This window comes from Staurois parvus, unplaced genomic scaffold, assembly GCF_062004578.1.
Source record: "Staurois parvus isolate SC_StPar_1 unplaced genomic scaffold, SC_StPar_1.0 ptg000989l, whole genome shotgun sequence".
Classification (NCBI taxonomy): Eukaryota; Metazoa; Chordata; class Amphibia; order Anura; family Ranidae; genus Staurois; species Staurois parvus.
In genome coordinates, this window is record NW_028318785.1 from 463,881 (window position 1) to 485,026 (window position 21,146).

A 21,146-nucleotide genomic window follows, 5' to 3' on the forward strand; every position below is an offset into this window, starting at 1 on the left:
ACATAACATGTACACATTCACAGTGCAGGGAGGAAAAAGTATGTGAACCTTTGGACTTAATAACTGGTTGACCCTCCTTTGGCAGCAATAACCTCAACCAAACGTTTCCTGTAGTTGCAGATCAGACCTGCACAACGATCTGGAGTCATTTTGGAGCACTGCTCTTCACAAAACTGTTTCAGTGTAGCAATATTCTTGGGATGTCTGGTGTGAATCGCTCTCTTAAGGTCATGCCACAGCATTTCAATCGGGTTGAGGTCAGGATTCTGACTGGGCCACTTCAGAAGGCGTATTCTGTGCTGTTGCAGCCATTGTTTTGTTGAATTACTTGTATGCTTTGGGTCATTGTCCTGTTGCATCACCCAGCCTCTGCGGAGCTTCAGTTGGCGGACAGATGGTCGTACGTTTTCCTGCAAAATGTCTTGATAAACTCTGGAATTCATTTTCCCATCAATGACAACAATCCGTCCAGGCCCTGAGGCAGCAAAGCAGCCCCAAACCATGATGCTCCCTCCGCCATGTTTTACAGTGGGGATGAGGTTTTGATGTTGGTGTGCTGTGCCTTTTTTTCTCCACACATATTGTTGTGTGTTCTTCCCAAACAACTCAATCTTGGTTTCATCTGTCCACAGTATATTTTGCCAGTAGTGCTGTGGAACATCCAGGTGCTCTTTTGCAAACTTCAAACGTGCTGCAATATTCTTTTTGGACAGCAATGGCTTCCTCCGTGGTGTCCTCCCATGTACTCCATTCTTGTTTAATGTTTTCCTTATTGTAGATGTGTCAACAAAAATGTTAGCATGTGCCAGAGATTTCTGTAGGTCTTTAGCTGACACTCTGGGATTCTTCTTTACCTCATGCAGCATTCTGCGCTGTGCTCTTGCAGTCATTTTTACAGGACGACCACGCCTAGGGAGAGTAGCAACAGTGCTAAACTTTCTCCATTTGTAGACAGTCTGTCTTACCGTGGACACATGAACATCAAGGCTTTTGGAGATACTTTTGTAACCCTTTCCAGCTTCATGCAAGTCAACAATTCTTGATCGTAGGTCTTCTGAGAGCTCTTTTCTGCGAGGCATGGTTCACATCAGACAGTGCTTCTTGAAACCAGTAAACCCAAAACAGGTGTGTGTTTTTTAAGGGCAGGACAGCTGTCAGCAACACATCCAATATCATCACACTGATTGGAGTCAAGGTTGGCTCACTCCTGGCTCCAATTAGCTCTGGGAGAAGTCATTAAGCTAGGGCCTCACATACTTTTTCCTCCCTGCACTGTGAATGTTTACATGTTATGTGCAATTAAACCATGGCAACATCTAATGTTTGTGTAGTATTATGTTCAGCAGACTGTGTTCTTCTATTGTTGTGACTTAGATGACGTTCAGAGCACATTTTATGCCCAATTCATGCAAAACTCCACGTAATCCCAAGGGGTTCACATACTTTTTCTTGCAACTGTATACACACACATTTATTACACACATACATACACACAAAAAGATCACCTTTTATTTTTTACCCTTTCTGTATTGAAATCAGTAAAAAGATTTCTATACATTAGACATTCACTGGGCACTTTGTTAGGTACACCCATTCAATTGCTTGGTAACACAAATTGCTTATCAGCCAATCACATGGCAGCAACTCAAGGCATGTAGGCATGGTAAAGTCGACTTGCTGAAGTTCAAATCGAGCATCATAATGGGGAAGAAATGGGATTTAAGTGACTTTGAACATGGCAGGGTTGTTGGTGCCAGACGGCTGGTCTGAGTATTTCAGAAACTTCTGATCTACTGGGATTTTCACACACAACCATCTCTAGGCTTCACAGAGAATGGTCCGAAAAAAAAAAAAAAATATCGAGTGAGTTGTGTGGACAAAAATGCCTTGTTGATATCAAATGTCAGAGGAGAATAGGCAGACTGGTTCGAGATGATAGAAAGGCAACAGTAACTCAAATAACCACTCGTTACAACCAAGGTATGCAGAATACCATCTGTGAACGCACAACATTTCAAACCTTGAAGGAGATGGGCTACAGCAGCAGATCACACCGAGTACCAAGGTATACCTAATAAAGTGGCTGGTGAGTGAATATATAATTTTATAAATTGTTTTCTTAGAAGATAACTATACTGCCATACCCCTACCTTTAACCCTGATCCAGCGATCTTCACTGTGTAAAACTGGTCAAAACTGCACAGCATTACAGAAAATTCATACTGCCTTAAGAAGTCGTCCATATTACAGTTTTCCCATAGAAATACATGGGGCAGGAATGTTCATGTGCAGTATGCACTGGCCCTTTTGGAGATCACACAATGAAGATAGCTGGATCTTGTATTTTCAACAGAGGACTTTCAATAAAATGTTCAAAGTTCTAAGAAGTAGAAGCTAATGTAATAAAATTACCTGGATAGTTTCTACAACCACCAGCTGTGCTCCCTTTTCTCCAGTTTCCATGATAAAATGTTGTGTTCCATTTGCGAATTTTGCGGGCTTTCAAGGCATCTGGTGTGAGATTGCAAATTTCTAGACGCGAAAATTCCCGAAGAAATTCTTGAAATGACATCCTAAAAGAAAAAAATAAATCACACCAGGAATATATCAGTGAAAATGTTTGCAGAAAATTAGGTTTTGATTTGTAAATTATGTAATCTGTCCAGAAATTATAACTAAGTACTTAAAGTGGAATTTTACCTGTAACAACATGATAAAAAATAATGTTATTTAGTAAGGAACATACATTCCACAATAATAATTATGATACCAAAATTATTGTGTGCTGTACATTGCCTCCAGAATAGCTCCTATTTCTTCTTGCTGGAGCCTGCCATTTTACTGAAGCCCAGAGCTCTTGAGCAGCAGTAATATTTACGCTGTCAGCAGATCGGCCTTCTCAAATTCGGCACAGTGCCTAAAAATAAAAAGCAACTGAGCATATGCAGAGCAGGGTGAGACAATGTATTACTGAATTTTAAACAGTATAGGTAATTATTTTTAATGTTTTACATCACTATACCTGCAAAAACGGCAAGCATGAAGTGATCTAGCAGGGCTACATTTTCTGACTAAAATTCCACTTCACATAAAAAAAAAAAACACATTTGAACAGGGGAATACAGGGGCTGCCATCATGGATCTCCTTTTGAAAATGCTAGTTGACTGCTTTACCTGTTGACCCTTTGCCTTTTACACTTTCTAAGTCACAGATTTGGAATAGGTATGCAGATACCATGCATGCATGCTCAGGTTTGGTGGCTCAGAAAGTATTACAAGTCAAGGACAGCCAGGAACTAACATTTTCTGACAAAGGTCAGCAACTGTACCCCCACATTTCTCAGTGGTGGGTCTCCTTTATTGCGGCAAAAGAACTGCTCATTTGTGACACACATTGATTACAGTGGAACTAAAGCCACAAGATTTTTTTTTGCTGTTTTGAATAGAGTAGGGAAGGGTTGGAACCTTTGAATAGTATTTACTATTGTGTTCCCACAGGTGATTTCTCTTACACAGGAATAGTATTGGAGAATAAATCTTCCCAAGACAACAATAAAACAATGACAGAGGTTCTGACCCTTTCCACTTTACCAAGAACCATTCAAAAACATTTTGGCTGGAGTTACATTTTAATCTACAGTAATTTTCTGGTTAGTATGCACCAGTAGTTTAATGGAGATTGTTTGTTGGTAACCTGCCAATAATGTTATCCTCAGACAGCAAATTTGTCACCCTTTACTGACAATACTGCTGTCTACAGAGCAGCATATTTTGAATAACCCCATACTTTGAAAGAATGAGAGCAGAAAAAGACCAAGTGGTCCACAGCATCTGCCCTTTCGTATTTACCATTTGGGTTTGTTTTTGCTGTTTTTTTTTTTTCCTATTTTTTTTTTTGCGTATAAAACCTATGTTTTAAACACTTTTGGTATAATAATACTTCCCAAGGTTGTATACATTGGATGATAACAAGTCAGACAAGAATCAGCTGGAAATTTAGATTCAGCCATATTGTGTACATACCATAGCTACCTTAGAAATTTGTATATATTGGCCACTTATGGCAGAACTATTTTATCTTTGTCTTAACAGTGATTTGTGATAATGGATAAATCAAAAGTGCCACCTGCAATTCTTAACGTACCTCGAATCATAAATATCTGTAAGGGCCACAGCTTAATTCAACATCATTTTGCTGTAACGATAGTATAGGAGCACTCACCAAAATTCACCATCTTCCATTTGTAGTCTGAGATCTCTCTCTGATGGATCCACATAATTCCACTCATTTGAACTAGAAAGATACACATTTGCATTTATACTAATTAGCATATATATATTTTTGAGACAAAGTCAATATATCAATACAATAATAGTCATAAGTAGCATGACAGCTGCGAAATTCTGATATGTACCTATCACTCCAGGCACCAGTCCATTCAACTTCACCCCAGGGATTCCTCATTCGAACTAATTTAGTACTTTGGCCTCTGAAATTAACCTTAAACAAAAAAAAAAAAAAATTCCAAAATGCAATCAAGCTGCAAGATTTACATGCCAAGGATGAAACTGTTTAAATGTTTCCATAAATCAAACAATGGTAACACAATATCAGCATAGCCAGGAAATCCTGCTTAATTTGGAAATATGGGGATGACAATTGAGGGGATTGACTGAATTTCTCCCCTGATCTACAGAAGTTGTTTATTTACGCAACTTCTTTCGATGGAACATGTTAGAAATGTTTCAGATTATCAGTGGCTGCAGCCAATCAACTGCAGCCACTGACAGGTGCCGCTGTCAGAATACACTGGTCAGTGGCTGCAGTTGATTGGCTGCAGGTGCCGCTGTCAGAATATATCCTGGCCAAGCAGATTCCTCCTTTTGCCTTGTTTGTAAGGATGAAGGAATTTGTTAACTCTTCTTCATTCAGCCTGTTGGCTGAACAAAAAAGCGAACCATGAATAGCCAGCCTAACAATCCATATACCTGCCCTTCATCAATTACGTTTGCAGCCTTTATCAGCCTCATTCTGAGCATAGGAATTCTGATTCTTATAGCCCAATACCTGGAGACTCCATGTTTCTGTGCCTCTGCTCTTGGTTGCCTGTCTGTGACCTTGATCTTTAACCATGATTTGCCTGCTGTCCCTCTACCAAGCTTTTATGTTTTGACATCTTGTACCTTGTTCTGGACCCCTGCTGCCAATCCCAGCTCATTCCAGGTTAATTTTCATCACATCCCTGCTACCATGCCCTCTACTGCTAGCATTGGACTGCTGATGTATAAAACAAGCAATCATCTTCTCAAGCTCCATATGCCATATGGGTAAATTCCAACATCTGGGCTTACCACCGCTGCTCTGATAAGTCCTACTAATTTCAGATCATTTTAACTCACTAGCCAGGCAAATTTAAGGCTTCCTATTAACAGGCAGATAAGTTTCTAGTTCAATGGGTGGTGAGATATCTGTCAATCTTTGAGCTTTTCACCACAGTGTGTTCTCCCTGTCTTGATGGTGGTTAAAATTGCACATGTGGTAACAAGCTTTTGTTCCTGTCCTCAAAAGATAATAAAAAGATCAATGCTGAAGGGATTTTGCGTGCAACTCTGTGTTCAATAATGAGCACTTACTTATAGAAGGAAATACTTCAATTATTTCCCCCTTTGCAAGTCCTTCCCTACTCGACATGTGACCAGCAATGCTAGACTCAGCTAGTTTGTGTCATTCATGACCATTCTAAGTGTATAGAAAAGAAACATTCAATACCCAATACATAAAATATCTATGCTTTATAATGTATGTTCACAAATGTCTGTGGCCATTTTCACATTGCAATTAACAAAACAAAAGCATTCTACAAAACACAGGGCTATGCCATACAGTAGAAGTGTCAAAAAATTTGCAAAAATCAGTACTAGGTACCATCATTATTCTACACAAAATTTGACAGCGGCCAGCTCTTTTTGCCAGTAAAACTGGAAGAAATTTGTATTTAATGTAAGGTAAAAACAGTCTTTGTTGTGTGAGCTTCCAAAAATAATTAACATTTTCCTTTTTAGTGCTGTGCCATGGAATGTTGTAAGAAGAGTTCGATATCACCCAGGGTATGTAAGTTGAGGGACCCCAGGATGTCTGTTCTGATTGTAGAAAATGGGTTTTGCAGTTTTCACCAGGACTAGTAACTTCTGGATTGGGTTCTAAAGTCCAGAGGCTTTGTAAAGACTTAGAAGGGATTAATTTTCTAATCCTGTGTCCATGTTTTGCTGGAAACCAGCATTCTGATTACACAGGTGTGCACAGCCCTTTTATTCAAGGAGCTGCCTATACTTTAGGACTTTTTTCCATAGAGACAAGGTGCTGTGGAAGCAGCATGTGTGAAAAGACACTAGGAGAGCGGTATTAAAGTGTTACTTAACCCAGGACCTTGCATTCACTATATCTGGTCTCCCACAGTACACAGAATATGGAAATGCAAAATATTTTAGTAAATATAAACTGCTAAATACCTTTTCTCATCAACAGTTAGAGCAGTCTTATGACCTATCAGTGTCCAGCTGAGCACTGGTTAAAGCTTGTAGGAGGAGTTTTCATTCTGCTCTAGGAGGTTGCAAAACCCCTAACCTCTGTCTGGACAGTGCTGTTTGGCCCTGATCACATGCACTCTCCCAAGAAAAGGGGAGAAAAAAACCTCTGTAGCAATACACACCAAGCTAAGCATGTGCAGAGTGAATCCACACAGTATGTCTTAGCAGGAGATAAGAGGTGGGCACTGGAAGAAGGGGGGGGGGGGAAATCAGAGAATGAGGATTAACCCCTTAGGTTCTACAGGGAGTATAACAAGCATGCTTTACTGCATATACAGACTGATTTTACTGTTGTGGGTTTAGTAACACTTTAAGAGACTGTGGGGTTGATTTACTAACTGCAAATAGACTGTGCAGTTGTACTCCCTTGCAAGTGTAGTTGCTCCACAACTGAGTGAATGAGGAAAAGATTCACTTTGCAAAGAATGCCCAATCACGTGCAAGGAAAATAGAAAAAAAACTGCATTTTTGCTTGCACATGATTGGATGAAGGAAGTCAGCAAAGTGTCTGCTCATTTATGAAGCTCTGGAGCAGCTGCACTTACAGAGTGCAACTGCACTTTGTAAAGTGCATAGTTTATTTGCCTTTAGTAAATCAACCCGTGTGTCATCAGGCAGGAGCCTGTGCAATCCAGGCTGGGCAGTTTGCCACAAGACTGAATGACTTGACGTGGTGAGACAGGCTCAAGGACTATGCAGTCTGGATAAATAGAAGGCGGTAAAAGTTACATTTGTCATTTTGATGGTGAAAGCCCCTGTGAGAGTAACCCTCTGTGTGAGTTTTTGAGCTTTGCTTTTGAAGAAAACTGGGCAAAAATCTCTGAAACATATTTCACTGGCTGGGCTAAAGTTCCTGAAAGGCGCTGCAGATGAGTGAACCCCCACAGTGCACAAATGTGAGAAACCCAAACTTGCAAAAGGCAGCTCAAAAATGCTCAGGTCTATGGGCAGTACAGTGGCTAAGTGGTAAGCACTCTTTTACCTTAGATTCAAATCCTACCTAGGACACTACCTGCTTAAAAATATATACTTGGAGATAATCCTAACTGCAGCAAATGAGGAGCAGCCCCTAGTGATCTCACACATTTGCAATGGAGATGCCCAAATTAAAACATTACTGGGACTCATGGTATACTTATCAGTAACATGCATCTTCTCCACCCCCCTTTACACTAAGAAAGTGGTTCACTAAAGTCCATGAAGTTGGACTTAAAAAAAAACTCAAGAACAAAAATTCTGTAAGAACAGAGGGGAACACTTTGTAAATTCTTTGAGGTCTGGGATGAGGCAGGATGTTCAAAATAGACACTGTAACTATGCCAATATCTTTACTGTATTTGTGATTGCTTATTAAAACTAATATTGTACACAAGTGGGCATTTTTGTTATTCCTTAATGCTTCTCTCATGTATATGTGCCTACAATGTACACTTGTATACATGCTGTTTAGTTGTCGGTCTCTGTATAAAAGAAAAAAAAAAGCTTTTTAAAAAATAAAATCTGATTGTAAAAAATATGTTCATCTGTATTTCCTTCCACAATCTGAAACCATACTGGAAGATCAGCTAGTTTCCCCTTAAAATTGGTTGTGTGTTATTATGCAGTAAGGACTTATCACAAAGTCCTTTGAGAAGAAGAGACTGATGGGAATGTTCTATGTATTCTGTAAACAGGAGGGTAATATGAACTATAGAAATATGGGAAATATAATTTATATATGTACACCAAACTTAGCCTCAACATCAGGTTTTTAACACAATTTTATGGTGTACAATAACTCATGGGCTATAGTTATGCAGAAAGTTGCAATTTTAAAGGCCACTGAAGTAACAGAAATAGATATACTATTGCCAGATAGCATTTGACCTAACAACTGCACTTTAAGTTAAATAACTTCTAGCCTTACCTGTACTGTAACATAGTCAACCCCCCAACCCCTCCCGATGTGAGGACACTGGAGCCGAGGTGTGGGGCTGGTTCTCAGACTTGCCAGTATAAAGTACTGCAGTATGAGGGCTGGAAACCACATATTCATGGACATTTTAGGCCATTTCCTAGAAAAATCATCTACAGTAGCATGCTGGGGTACATAATTATAAAGTGATAAAAGGTGTAAGACTGCAAATGGAGAATTTATTTTGTATTTAATGTATACCTGTCAATAGAGAAATATATTTGTTACCATTATTTATGTCTCCTTCTAAAAATGCTAGTTGTCTGGCTTTCATGCTGATGCTTTACTTTCAATGCTTGCGGAGTCACTATCTCAGACGATAAGGAACTTGTTTGCATATTTGTGTGGGGTCTGTGCATCATGTTGAAGTCAAAGTGCCAGACAACTCATACAAAGGCCACCAAAGCAGCCTACATACAGTATTTCTCTCTTGACAAATGCTCTTTGAGCTGTACATTTATTTATACAGAGCTATAGGCCCAAACTACAATAGGAAGTATTCTGAAGACACACAGAAAAAAATGGAAGACGAAGTTGTTTCTAGTAGCAATAAGTACTTTAAACTGCATCACCACTTTAGTGCTAGGTATACCTCTTTGGCTCCAGTGAGTGAGTATGCATGACCTTTGACCAATTTTTTGAAGGTTACAGCTTCCATATCTGCTACACCACTGATCTAAAAAAGAAAACAAAGATAGATAATAGAGGTAGAATAAAACTGTTAAACAAAGAAAATGACTATAAGTGAACTAAACTGATGTAGTAAAACATGGTGTTGAGTAGAGTTGGCCACATGGGTCTCAAATTTCGGCCAGTTCCTGCTAAATCAGCAGAAATTCAAGCTGTGGTTGTCCCTGTCTGCACTATTTACCGTGACAAAACAGGACTGAAAATTTCAATGAGTGGGGTGGAAAATTGTGAGCTGAGAAGTGACTGCATCCTAACAGTTATTGTTCAGGTGTTTGCTGTGGCTGCTTGAATACAAGCCATGCAGAAAACCAAAGGAACCAATCAGATTTAATTTTGGATAGGTTTTTCAGTCATCAAAATAATAAAGGATGGTTGCTATAGCTTACTGCACATTTGTTTTATAAATCAATGATTAAACAGGGAAGCAGAACATATCATGAGGAAGTTGCTAAAGAAACCTAGACTTTATGATGACACTATTGCAATTTGTAGCAAAGATCATAATGATTCACTTACATCAATGGAGCAGCCCATGAGGGATCCCCTCTCCAAAGCCTTTGAGATGATCGTGAACAGGTCAGCTGGTGGTTTTTTCAGCTCATACCACTCAGTTACTCCTCCAGTAAAGTCTTCAAAGCCCTCAGAAGTGCTCCCACCTGAGAGAGCCTCATAACATCCATTAGCTCTACAAAGATACACAGGTAAAGGTAGGTCAACAAAGGCTTTTATGTCAGAGTCTCATATCTTCAAAGTAAACATTTTTGTAAGGGTAAAATTCTAGTATGAAAAATAAAAAGTGGCTCATACTTGGCATAGGCTTTTTCCAGCAGTGCACTCCAGAATTCGTTACCAGAGGCTGAATGTACAAAGACCAGCTTCCCATCTTTAACTGGAAGGTAATCGTCAATTACGACATCCACCCACTCGCCATACTGCCAGAGCTTTAAAAACAGAATGCACTGTGATTATAATGAAGCAAGCCTTATATACCTTCCCTAAGGGCATTTCATATGTAGATGTAATAATGAGAAAGATCATGTGGTGTCACTGTCAGCATGAACAATGGTTTTGTAAACAGAGCCTAGATGATTTATTTCTGAAAAAGTTTAAATAACTTTGTTTTTAAAGAAGGCAACACAGAAATGTAGCAGATATTCCTGTATCTGTATGGATACATTCCACAGTTAAAGAAAAAGAAGGGAATATACAGAAGAGAAATGTTACTATTTTGTTGTTCAGACCCCAAGGATAAGTATAAAGGACAAAGTTGTAATGTACTGAAAAGTTTGGATGTCCTCGGAATAACTGGTTGTGGTCTCTATGGGGTAAGAAATGCAGGGAAAAGCAAGAAGATAGTTCTGCAGTCATCGGTGTAAGTTGGGTAGATAGGGGAAGAGTAGGATATAAAGGCAGTACAGGTATAGACAGGGAGTTATATAGAGAAAGGCTCCCGCTATGGCTCTGGAGAATGAACAGAAAGTCAGGTCACAAGAGAGATATTACAGAAGCTGTATGGATTGCTTAAATGCTATCCATCCCAAGTATGGAGGGACAGTTCTGTGTAGGCATTATCTTACATCACTAAAGTTGGCCATTGATGGATTTTTTTATTTTTTTATTTTTGCAATCAGCCAACGGGCTCATAAAAAAACAAAGAGATTTCCCCATCCACATAAGAAAGGTGGATGAAGGAATCCTCCCTGCTTTGTTAACGTATTATGACAACAGTGATTCCTCCACTGTCAGAATACACTGATCAGTGCAATAGCCGACTGCCTGCAGGTGCTGATCAAACACAAATTTTCCAATAGTCCCATTAGACATAAGTCGATCATTAGACAGATTTCTCCCCAATGGGAACGGACATAGATGAATCAAAATATGGCCAGTCCCAGCTGAAACGGACAAATTCCAATCCATCTATGGCCAACTGAACTGTTCCATTTGCATTATATGGCCTAGCTGTATGACCTATTCAGCAAAGGTGGGTGCAGATTTGGATTTCCAATGTCAAGGAATTACTGATCTGGCTGGTGTAAAAGACTGTTGTAGGGTGTTTTTTTTTTTTTTTGTGTGGAGCTGATGGAAATTGGGAGCATAAAGAGCTGCATATTGGTAGGAGTGTTAGGAATTAAAATGCCTGTTGGTATATGAGGGATTAACCTGTACCATAATAGTACTAAATACATACAGCTGCTGATCCCTTTCTTTTCCCCTAGTTATACTTTTACTATAACTACATACTCTTGCGTTTCCTTGAGAGTATTTAACCATTTGCTGCCCGGCCTATAGCCGTTTGGCAGCCGCAAAAATGCATTAGCTTTCCTGGGTGTACGCCAATTGGCGTCCTCCCGCACATGCACAGTTCGCGCGGTTGCAGAGCCGTGCAGCGGCGCGATCTATCACCGGCCGTGTACCTCGGACACAGCCAATGACAGATCTGAGTACCGGCCCCTGTTGCTGGTACCATGTGACTTGCTGTGACCAATCACAGCAGGTCACATGACAGTTGTATACAATGGATGGCTTCATTCATGCCATCCATTGTATACTAGTGTCTAGCTGTGAATGGTCACAGCAGGTCACATGCACATGTCATGTGATTAGCTGTGGCCAAATCACAGCTAAGCACAAAAAAAAAAAACCTTAATGAATCGATGTCATTCAGGTAAATGCTTGCTTATAGCAAAGTAATTCTTTGCTATAAGCAAATTGTGTAAAAAAAAAAAAAAAACAAATACTGATCACTTCCCCAAAGTAGTACAATGTTACTATGGTAACATTGTACTACTTTGGTCATAGTAAAATATGAAAAAAAATCTTAAAAAAAATTTAAAAAAATAAAAATATACATATACCAGTCAGTGTCCCTGTTCACTGCCATGCCAGTTATATGATGATGTTGTACTGCACTGGTGACAATGTGTAAAAAAAAAAAAATAGTGAAAATAATTTTTTTAATTTTTTCATTTTCCAAAACTGTCTACTGTCTACTTTACAAAAAGGGGTCATTTGGGGGATATCTGTACTGTTCTGACATTCTTGGACCTCAAGAAATTAGATTGGCTGTCAGTACTTCAGGATTGATCAATTTTCAAATCTATACCATAGTTTGTGAACTCTATAACTTTCCTACAAACTAAATAATACATCCTAATTTGGGTTATTTTCACCAAAGTCATGTAGCAGAATACATCTCGGCCTAAATTTATGAAGAACAATTATTTATTTGTAAACTTTTATAACAGAAACAAAGAAAAACGTGTTTTTTTCAAAATGTTTGGTCTTTTTTTGTTAATTTAGCAAAAAATAAAAACCCTGGCAGTGATTAAATACCACCAAAAGAAAGCTCTAGTTGTGTGAAGAAAATTATAACATTTTAGTTTGGGTACAATGTTGTATGACCGCGCAATTGTCATTCAAAGTGTGAGAGCGCTGAAACCTGAAAAAATGGCCTGGGCAGGAAGGTGTAAAATTGCCCGGTATTGAATTGGTAAAAAAAAAAAAAAAAAAAAAAGCAGAGCCATACATATTACCCATCACAAAAGTATTAGTACTAATTTCTACCGTCATCACCATGAACAGAAGCAGCTTATGTACGTTCATAACCCGTTTAATTTGGTTGATATGATCTGCTACTCCGGGCCCTACACAATTAGGTACCATTCCTTTTTGCATACTGCTTGTTTCTTGACTTTCTATAAGGAATTTCCTTTATTCACTTTCTAACTGGCTTTGGCATTTCTTTTGATCAAATATGTCTTTATGCAAATAATTATCTTCTGCATAATAAATAGAATTCATATTCACAAAACTTATTGAAACATATTTGTTCAAACACCACTAGATGAAAAACTGAAAGAGCAAATAAGGGTAACGTACTATGTAAATGTATACAAGCAGATACATACAGTATATCAAAGGAAAAAAAAAAAGACCATTTGGATCCGATGTATAGGACACTGAGCTGTCAATAAGGATCTAGTGAATTTATTTTACCCTCTAGCAGTTCTCACTCTAAGCCAAGCAGTTCCCACCCAAAAGACTGATTCATCACGGCATTCATTCCACCATGTGACTCTCCAAAAGAGAAAGGCATCTGTTTAAATAGTTCCTGTACTGAAATCTCTGCACTCTCTGACAAGTGCCTATCACTTCCACAGCACTGTGTATTTCTGTTTGTGGGTTCCCACATACAGAACTTTCCTGTGAGCATTAACAATGACTGGGTGGGGTAACTATAAGCAGACATTACTACCAGGTCCAGTTTACTAGATCAGTTAAACATAGGTAGGGGAGGGTTGGGTCCTGAATGCAAATAGTTGACATCTTCACCTAGATAATTCTGTTACCAAAACATATTCCCATCTGTAAAGCTATTCTGACCTCTAATGCACACCTACAGCTGCAGGTCAGGAGGAAGGGTGGTGCCATACTAAATATCAGAATTGTATGCTTTTGTTTTAAAGCAAAATTTTGCTCTGCAAATTTACTTACACTGCCTCCCTCTGCCCCCACCTCCTAAATAATACTACCTTTTTTTGCTACTGGGCTATTTCTTACAAGTTTTGTTTTTTCTTTCCCAGTGCCCCTGCCCCCACCACCATTCTGACCTTTCCTCTTTAATATGTATGATTTATGTATTTCCCATGAAAACATTAAGTAGTAAGGGTGCATATGCATCTGGTTTGGTGGTATGTTCACAGCATGAAAAGTACCCTGCTCAGTATCCCCACCAAACACACACAAACCTAAACAGTGTAAATGTACAACAGATAGCAAGCCTACTAAAAAGAATTGATAATATAATGGCCGGCTTGGCTATACAGCTCTAACTGATTAAACTGCATTGGATGTGGCATTCTGGAAGCCAAAAACATCCAAATTATGTTATTTGCCACATTATAATACTAGTAGATGTAATTGGCCACCCATTCTGTGGTGGTCAAGGTCATTTACATGTTTAGCATTTTTGATGAATTTTCACAACTGGGCAAAAGGCGTGAGACATACTGGTGTATTGCTGTTTTTTTACGTGCATACAATGTGAATGGTGTCAGTATATCTGAACATTTTCATTCTATAGAAATATCTATGTATTATGTACCCAAGGTATCCTAAACAATTTATTAGAAGGTTTATTAGGATTATTTTTTATCAATTTAATTGTCGGGATACACACAAAAACAGAGCAGAGCAATGGTCATAGACCAATTTAAAAGCTAACATTACATGCCCCTTACCTAAAACTCATTGGGGGAGATTTACTAAAACTGGAGCACCCAGAATCTGGTGTAGCTGTGCGTGGCAGCCAATCAGCTTCTAACTTCAGCTTGTTCAATTATGCTTTGACAATAAAATGTGGAAGCTGATTGGTTTCTATGCAGAGCTGAACCAGATTTTGCACCATGCAGTTTTAGTATATAATCCCCATTATGAACTGAAGGACGACACATGCGGAGACCAGTAGGAACGCTTCTAGTGAGTCATAACAATGGCTGTCACTTCACGTTGCACAGATATTAAATTGGAAGGCCAGTACCTGGAAATGGAACACTCCTGCATAGTTCTGCTGGAAGCTCTGACCATGAGGAACCACTCGATGGAGAAGAGTATCATTCAATGTAAGAGATGCTATAGCAGCAAGGAGCCAACAGTCACCTGGGTAGAAGAACAAAGAAAATATATAACAATCTGCACAATAATAAGATTTTCATTGTAACCCTGCATTCACAGATAGAGTAGAGCATATTCCTGATATTTTTGCACCATTTTTGCAGGTCTTTTACAGGCAATTTCTAAGCCTTTTTTACACGCATCAAGCTTCGCATTTGTTTCCCATGCTGGGTAAGGGGAGGAGAGCAATTCTTTTGGACAAGATGAGTTCCCAAGCTTAAAAATGTGAATGAAAAACACGTTTATTACAGGCACTCCCATTGGAGTCTATGGGGTCAAAAATGCCTGAATATGGTCCAAAAAATGCTTGAGTGTAGGGCATACAGCCTAGGGCAATTGAGCGTACAAGTGTGAAAAGGTGCAATTGGAAAGGATTACATTGGTTTAACCTATTAAGTGGATGTGTGATGTCTGTGGTTTTCATCTCTACTTTGAACTGTCTAATGATGCAGTGGAGAGACATCATCATAGGTGGTTTTCCTTTGAGTTTGTACTACTGCTTCTTAAATAGTTATCCAGTTCTTTGTAATGTTATGCACACTTTCTTGCTATCCACCTTAAATTAATATTATATATACACACTATATTGCCAGAAGCATTGGGACACCCCTCCAAATCAATGGATTCAGGTGTTCCAATCACCTCCAAGGCCACAGGTGTATAAAATCAAGCACCTAGGCATGCAGACTGCTTCTCCAAACATCTCTGAAAGAATGGGTCGCTCTCAGGAGCTCAGTGAATTCAAGCGTGGTACCGTGATAGGTTGCCACCTGTGCAATAAGTTCATCCGTGAAATTTCCTTGCTACTAAATATTCAATGGCCAACTGTTAGTGGTATTATAACAAAGGGAACAACAACAACTCAGCCATGAAGTGATAGGCCACTTGAAAATGACAGAGTGGGGTCAGCATATGCTGAAGGGCACAGTACGCAGAAGTCGCCAACTGTCTGCAGAATCAATAGCTAAAGACCTCCAAACTTTGTGTGGCCTTCAGATTAGTACAACAACAGTGCTTAGAGAGCTTCACGGAATGGGTTTTCCATGGCAGGGCAGCTACATCCAAGCCTTACATCACCAAGTGCAATGCAAAGCATTGGATGCAGTGGTGTAAAGCACGCTGCCACTGGACTCTAGAGCAGTGGAGACGTGTTCTCTGGAGTGATGAATCATGCTTCTCTGTCTGGCAATCCGATGAACGTGTCTGGGTTTGGCGGTTGCCAGGAGAACTTTACTTGCCTGACTGCATTGTGCCAAGTGTAAAGTTTCGTGGAGGAGGGATTATGGTGTGGGGTTGTTTTTCAGGGGTTGGGCTTAGCCCCTTAGTTCCAGTGAAGGGAACTCTTAAGGGGTCAGCATACCAAAACATTTTGGACAATTTTATGCTCACAACTTTGTGGGAACAGTTTGGGGATGGCCCCTTCCTGTTCCAACATGACTGCGCACCAGTGCACAAAGCAAGGTCCATAAAGACATGGATGAGAGAGTTTGGGGTGGAGGAACTCGACTGGCCTGCACAGAGTTCTGACTTCAATCCGCTAGAACACCTTTGGGATGAACTAGAGAGGAGATTACGAGCCAGGCTCTCTCATCCAACATTAGTGCCTGGCCTCACAAATGTGCTTCTGGAAGAATGGTCAAACATTCCCATAGACAGACACACTCCTAAACCTTGTGGACAGCCTGCCCTGAAGAGTTGAAGCTGTTATAGCTGCAAAGGGTGGGCCAACTCAATATTGAACCCTATGGAGTAAGACTGGGATGCAATTAAAGTTCATGTGCGTGTAAAGGCAGGTGTAGCAATACTTTTGGCAAGTGTGTGTGTACAAACACAAACACACACACAGCTCAAAAAACATAAAGGAGCACTTTGAAAACACATCAGATCTCAATGGGAGAAAATATCGTGCTGGATATCTATACTGATATGGACTGGGTAATGTATTAGGAAGTATGCTCCGTCGTTTGATGGAAATGAAAATTATCAACCTACAGAGGACTTAATTCAAAGACACCCCAAAAATCAAAGTGAAAAATGATGCAGCAGGCTAGTCCATTTTGCTGAAATTAAATTGCAGCAACTCAAAATGGTACTCAATAGTTTGTATGTCCCCCACATGCTTGTATGCATGCCTGACAACATCGGGGCATGCTCCTAATGAAACGACAGATGGTGTCCTGGGGTATTTCCTCTCAGATCTGGACCAGGGCATCACTGAGCTCCTGGACAGTCTGAGGTGCAACCTGATGGCGTCAGATGGACAGAAACATGATATCCCAGAGGTGTTCTATTGGATTTAGGTCAGGCGAGCACAGGGGCCATTCAATGGTATCAATTCCTTCATCCTCCAGGAACTGCCTGCATACTTTTGCCACATGAGGCCAGGTATTGTTGTGCACCAGGAGAAACCCAGGACTCACTGCATCAGTTTAGGGTCTGACAATGGGTCCAAAGATTTCAACCCGATACCTAATGGCAGTCAGGGTGCCATTTCTAGCCTGTAGAGGTCTGTGCGTACCTCTATGGATATGCCTCCCCAGACCATCAATGACCCACCACCAAGACGGTCATGCTGAATGATGTTACAGGCAGCATAACGTTCTCCAGACCCTTTCATGTCTGTCACATGTGCTTAGGGTGAACCTGCTCTCATCTGTGAAAAGCACAGGGCACCAGTGGTGGACCTGCCAATTCTGGTGTTTAATGGCAAATGCCTATGGAGCTCTATGGTGCCGGGCAGTAAGCACAGGGCCCTCTAGAGGACGTCGGGCCCTCAGGCCACCCTCATGAAGTCTGTTTCTGATTGTTTGGTCAGAGACATTCACACTAGTGGCCTGCTGGAGGTCATTTTGTAGGGCTCTGGGAGGACTCATCCTTATCCTTGCGAAAAGGAGCAGATACCGGTCCTGTTGATGGGTTAAGGACCTTCTACGGCCCTGTCCAGCTCTTCTAGAGTAACTGCCTGCCTCCTGGATTCTCCTCCATGCTCTTGAGACTATGCTGGGAGACACAGCAAACCTTCTGGCAATGGCACATATTGATGTGCCATCCTGGTAGAGTTGACTGGCTTGTGCAAGGTCTGTAGGGTCCAGATATTGCCTCATGCTACCAGTATTGACACTGACCCTAACCAAATGCAAAACTAGTGAAAAACAGTCAGAAAAGAGGAGTAGAGAAAAAAAATGGCAGTGGCCTCCACCTGTAAAACCATTCCTGTTTTGGGGGGTTGTCTCATTGTTGCCTATCTAGTGCACCTGTTGTAAATTTTATTAACACCAAAGCAGCTGAAACTCATTAACAACCCCCTCTGCTACTTAACTGACCAGATCAATATCCCAGTTTAATTAACTTGATGCTATACTCTGATTAAAAAGTGTTCCTTGAATTTTTTTGAGCAGTATGTATGTATGCCGTTCCTTCAGAGTGCATGCGCCAGTGCTCTACACAGGTAAATATCTCCTAAACGGTGCACATTTAGGAGATATTTACAGTACCTACAGGTAAGCCTTATTATAGGCTTACCTGTAAGTACAAGTACAAATACCGGCTTTACTAACACTTTAAGCACGTAATATTTATATACAGTATGTGGAAAGGATCAAAACTAACCAGTAGGTCACCAACCCAACAATAAATACAAAACAGGAAAAGACAGTAAGGGGTAATCTAGGGTGACTTTTTCGGTAATCAATGGAAGATGAAAATATATAAAATACCAAAGTTTAAGCACAAAGTTATCATAAAATACCCAAACAGAAGGATTTACAACCAATTCTGATCACATCAACATGTTCTCAACAAAAACGTTTTTGTTCATCAAGACAATTTAATGGTTTGACAGTTTGGTTGAGGACACAAGCAAATGTGACAGTTAGCAATCCCAGCATTCCAGGAATGTAACTGTTTTTTTAAACTGATGGGTTTCATTTTGCTGCTGTTCAGGGGCTCTGAGCTTCAGTGAAATGGAAGCCTCCAGCAAGAAATAAACAGGAGCAATACTGGAGGCATGTTAAAGCACAAACTCATTTTGGTAGCATAATTATTATTGCGAAATGTATTTTCCTTGCTAAAGAATATTATTTCTTTTTTATCAAGTTGTTATGGGTAAAGTTCTGCTTTAAAGAATATGTAAACACAACATTTCATATTCAGTGTAAGTGTAATATTTCTAGCACCAGACCTCCTCCGTAACACTAAATTGATTACCTGTAGGGGGTTTCTGAAGCGTCGCCAAGAAAAAATATATAGTACTGACGTTTGTCACCATTTCACAGGCGCAAGCAAATTTAAGGTTTGAAATGCTGGGTACCTATTTACTCAGTGCAGCCTCCTCTTTTATGTTTTACCAAAAATCTCAGCCATTTATTGCGTTTGTTTGCCCTAAAGTTCAGTTTAGTTTGTTTTTTACTGAAATGTAATGTCTCCTAGACATTTGCGGTAATATCATGTGACCTACAAAATTGGAACTACCACTATTTTATTCTCTAGGGTGTCTTTTAAAAATATGTTTGGGGGGGTAAGTGTAATCTTAAGACCTAAAATGATTTTTTAAGTGTTCAAAAAAAAAAAAATGGCTCTGGCAGTGAGAAGGTTAACGTTAATTTATTTAAAAAAAAAAAAACCCAACCTGTGGAAGTCACACGTTTCCTGTCAAGAGTGAAGCTTCAGTCTGCAGCCAGATACCCTTGGGAAATGTAGATGCGACAAGAAACATGTGACCACCACTTCCTTGAGCTATTGGTGTCCATTGGTTGTTTGTTAAAGTTCATTAAAAAAAAAAAAAAAGTTGGACTAGATATCACGTTTCCTGTCGTGTGGAGCTCCAGCCCGAAGCCATTGGTTGTTTGTTAGATTAAAGTGCCAGGACCCTGCACTCACTATGTATGGTCTCCCACAGTACACACGGCATGGAAATGCAATTATTTTAGTAAATATAAACTGCTAAAAACCTTTTCTCATCAGTAGTTGGAGCAGTCTTGGGACTTCCATCAGGCTCCATGCACATTGGGTGTTTAAGAATGCTGGTAACGTTAGCTGTGTAAAGTCACGTTAAAAACGTGAGTTTTTCAGCATTTTTTTATTAGCATTTTAAGAGGGTTTTTTTTACCAAACAAAAAAAAATTTTTTGTAAAAAAAAAAACAAAACAAAACAAAAAAAAAAAAAACAGTGTTTTTCCGCAATTTACAGCACTTTTACAGCTAAAAAACTCCTCTAGAAACCCACTAGTCCTGGGGTTTTTTTCCAGCCAGAAAATATTGATTACAGTCTATGTGTGCATGAACACATAGGATAACATAAGGGGGGGTTTACTGGCTGTAGAAAAAAACATCAAAAGCTAAAAAGAGCAGCTGTAAAAACGTCCAGTGTGCATGACGACTCAGTGTTCAGCAGAGCACTGGTTAAAGCTTGTAGGAGGAGTTTTCTTCCTCCTTTAAGAGGATGCAAAACCCCTGACCTCTGTCTGGAAAGTGCTGATTGGCCCTGTGTTGATCACATGCACTCCCAAGAAAAAAAAACCTCTCTAGCAATACACACTAAGCTGAGCATGTGCAGAATGGCTACAGGATCAGTCTGTCTAATCAGGAGATAAGACGTGGACACTTGAACAAAAGAAGGAGCAGAGAAGACAGGATCAAACTGTCTTTTTACACAATGTAGGGGATTAACCCCTTAGGCTCCACATTGAGCATTACAAGCATGCTTTACTACATATACAAACTGATTTTACTTTTGTGGGTTTAAGAACACTTTAAAGTTCATTAAAAAAAAAAAAATAAAAGGTGGCTTGAAGGTCACATGTTTCCTGTCGAAAGTGGAGCTCCAGTCTGCAGCCAAACTTCCTCTAGCTGTGCTGGGAACTGTGTGCTCTCCTCCAATGATCAGACTTATGCTGACATGTTCCCCCACCCCAGCCATTCACTGGGAAGACCAATGTACTCCTGTTTCTCCACCCTCGCCTCTCTATGCAGCTGAGAACAGAGGCTATGTAATCACTTATAAAAAGGGGGAAATTTACTTAAGTTTTTTTTATATCTATTATTGCATGTCTTCCTGGTTTTTCTTCAAATTAAGTTAAAGAACCTTTGAAGCTGTTAATATTCTCCTATAGAACCCTCTAGCGTGACTTTATCTTGTATTGCATGTGTTGTAAACCATCTTTACAACTTAGGAAAAGTTACAAGGCTACCATTTATATTATTTAACTCAGGTTATGGTATTGAACCTAAACACTGAGAA

At 39.8% G+C, this 21,146-nt stretch overlaps 1 protein-coding gene across 1 annotated transcript in view; it reads right to left on the bottom strand.

Moving 5' to 3' along the window:
- CAPN1 (calpain 1) overlaps nucleotides 1-21,146 on the bottom strand; it is a 110,959-nt gene that overhangs the window by 47,071 nt on the left and 42,742 nt on the right. The window contains exons 4-10 of the mRNA XM_089657402.1: nucleotides 14,775-14,893; nucleotides 10,040-10,173; nucleotides 9,749-9,917; nucleotides 9,135-9,218; nucleotides 4,416-4,501; nucleotides 4,223-4,294; nucleotides 2,413-2,573 (exon numbers count right to left, since the gene is read on the bottom strand). Of these exons, the coding sequence (XP_089513528.1) occupies nucleotides 2,413-2,573; nucleotides 4,223-4,294; nucleotides 4,416-4,501; nucleotides 9,135-9,218; nucleotides 9,749-9,917; nucleotides 10,040-10,173; nucleotides 14,775-14,893 (825 nt within the window). The remainder of the gene's footprint in view (nucleotides 1-2,412; nucleotides 2,574-4,222; nucleotides 4,295-4,415; nucleotides 4,502-9,134; nucleotides 9,219-9,748; nucleotides 9,918-10,039; nucleotides 10,174-14,774; nucleotides 14,894-21,146) is intronic.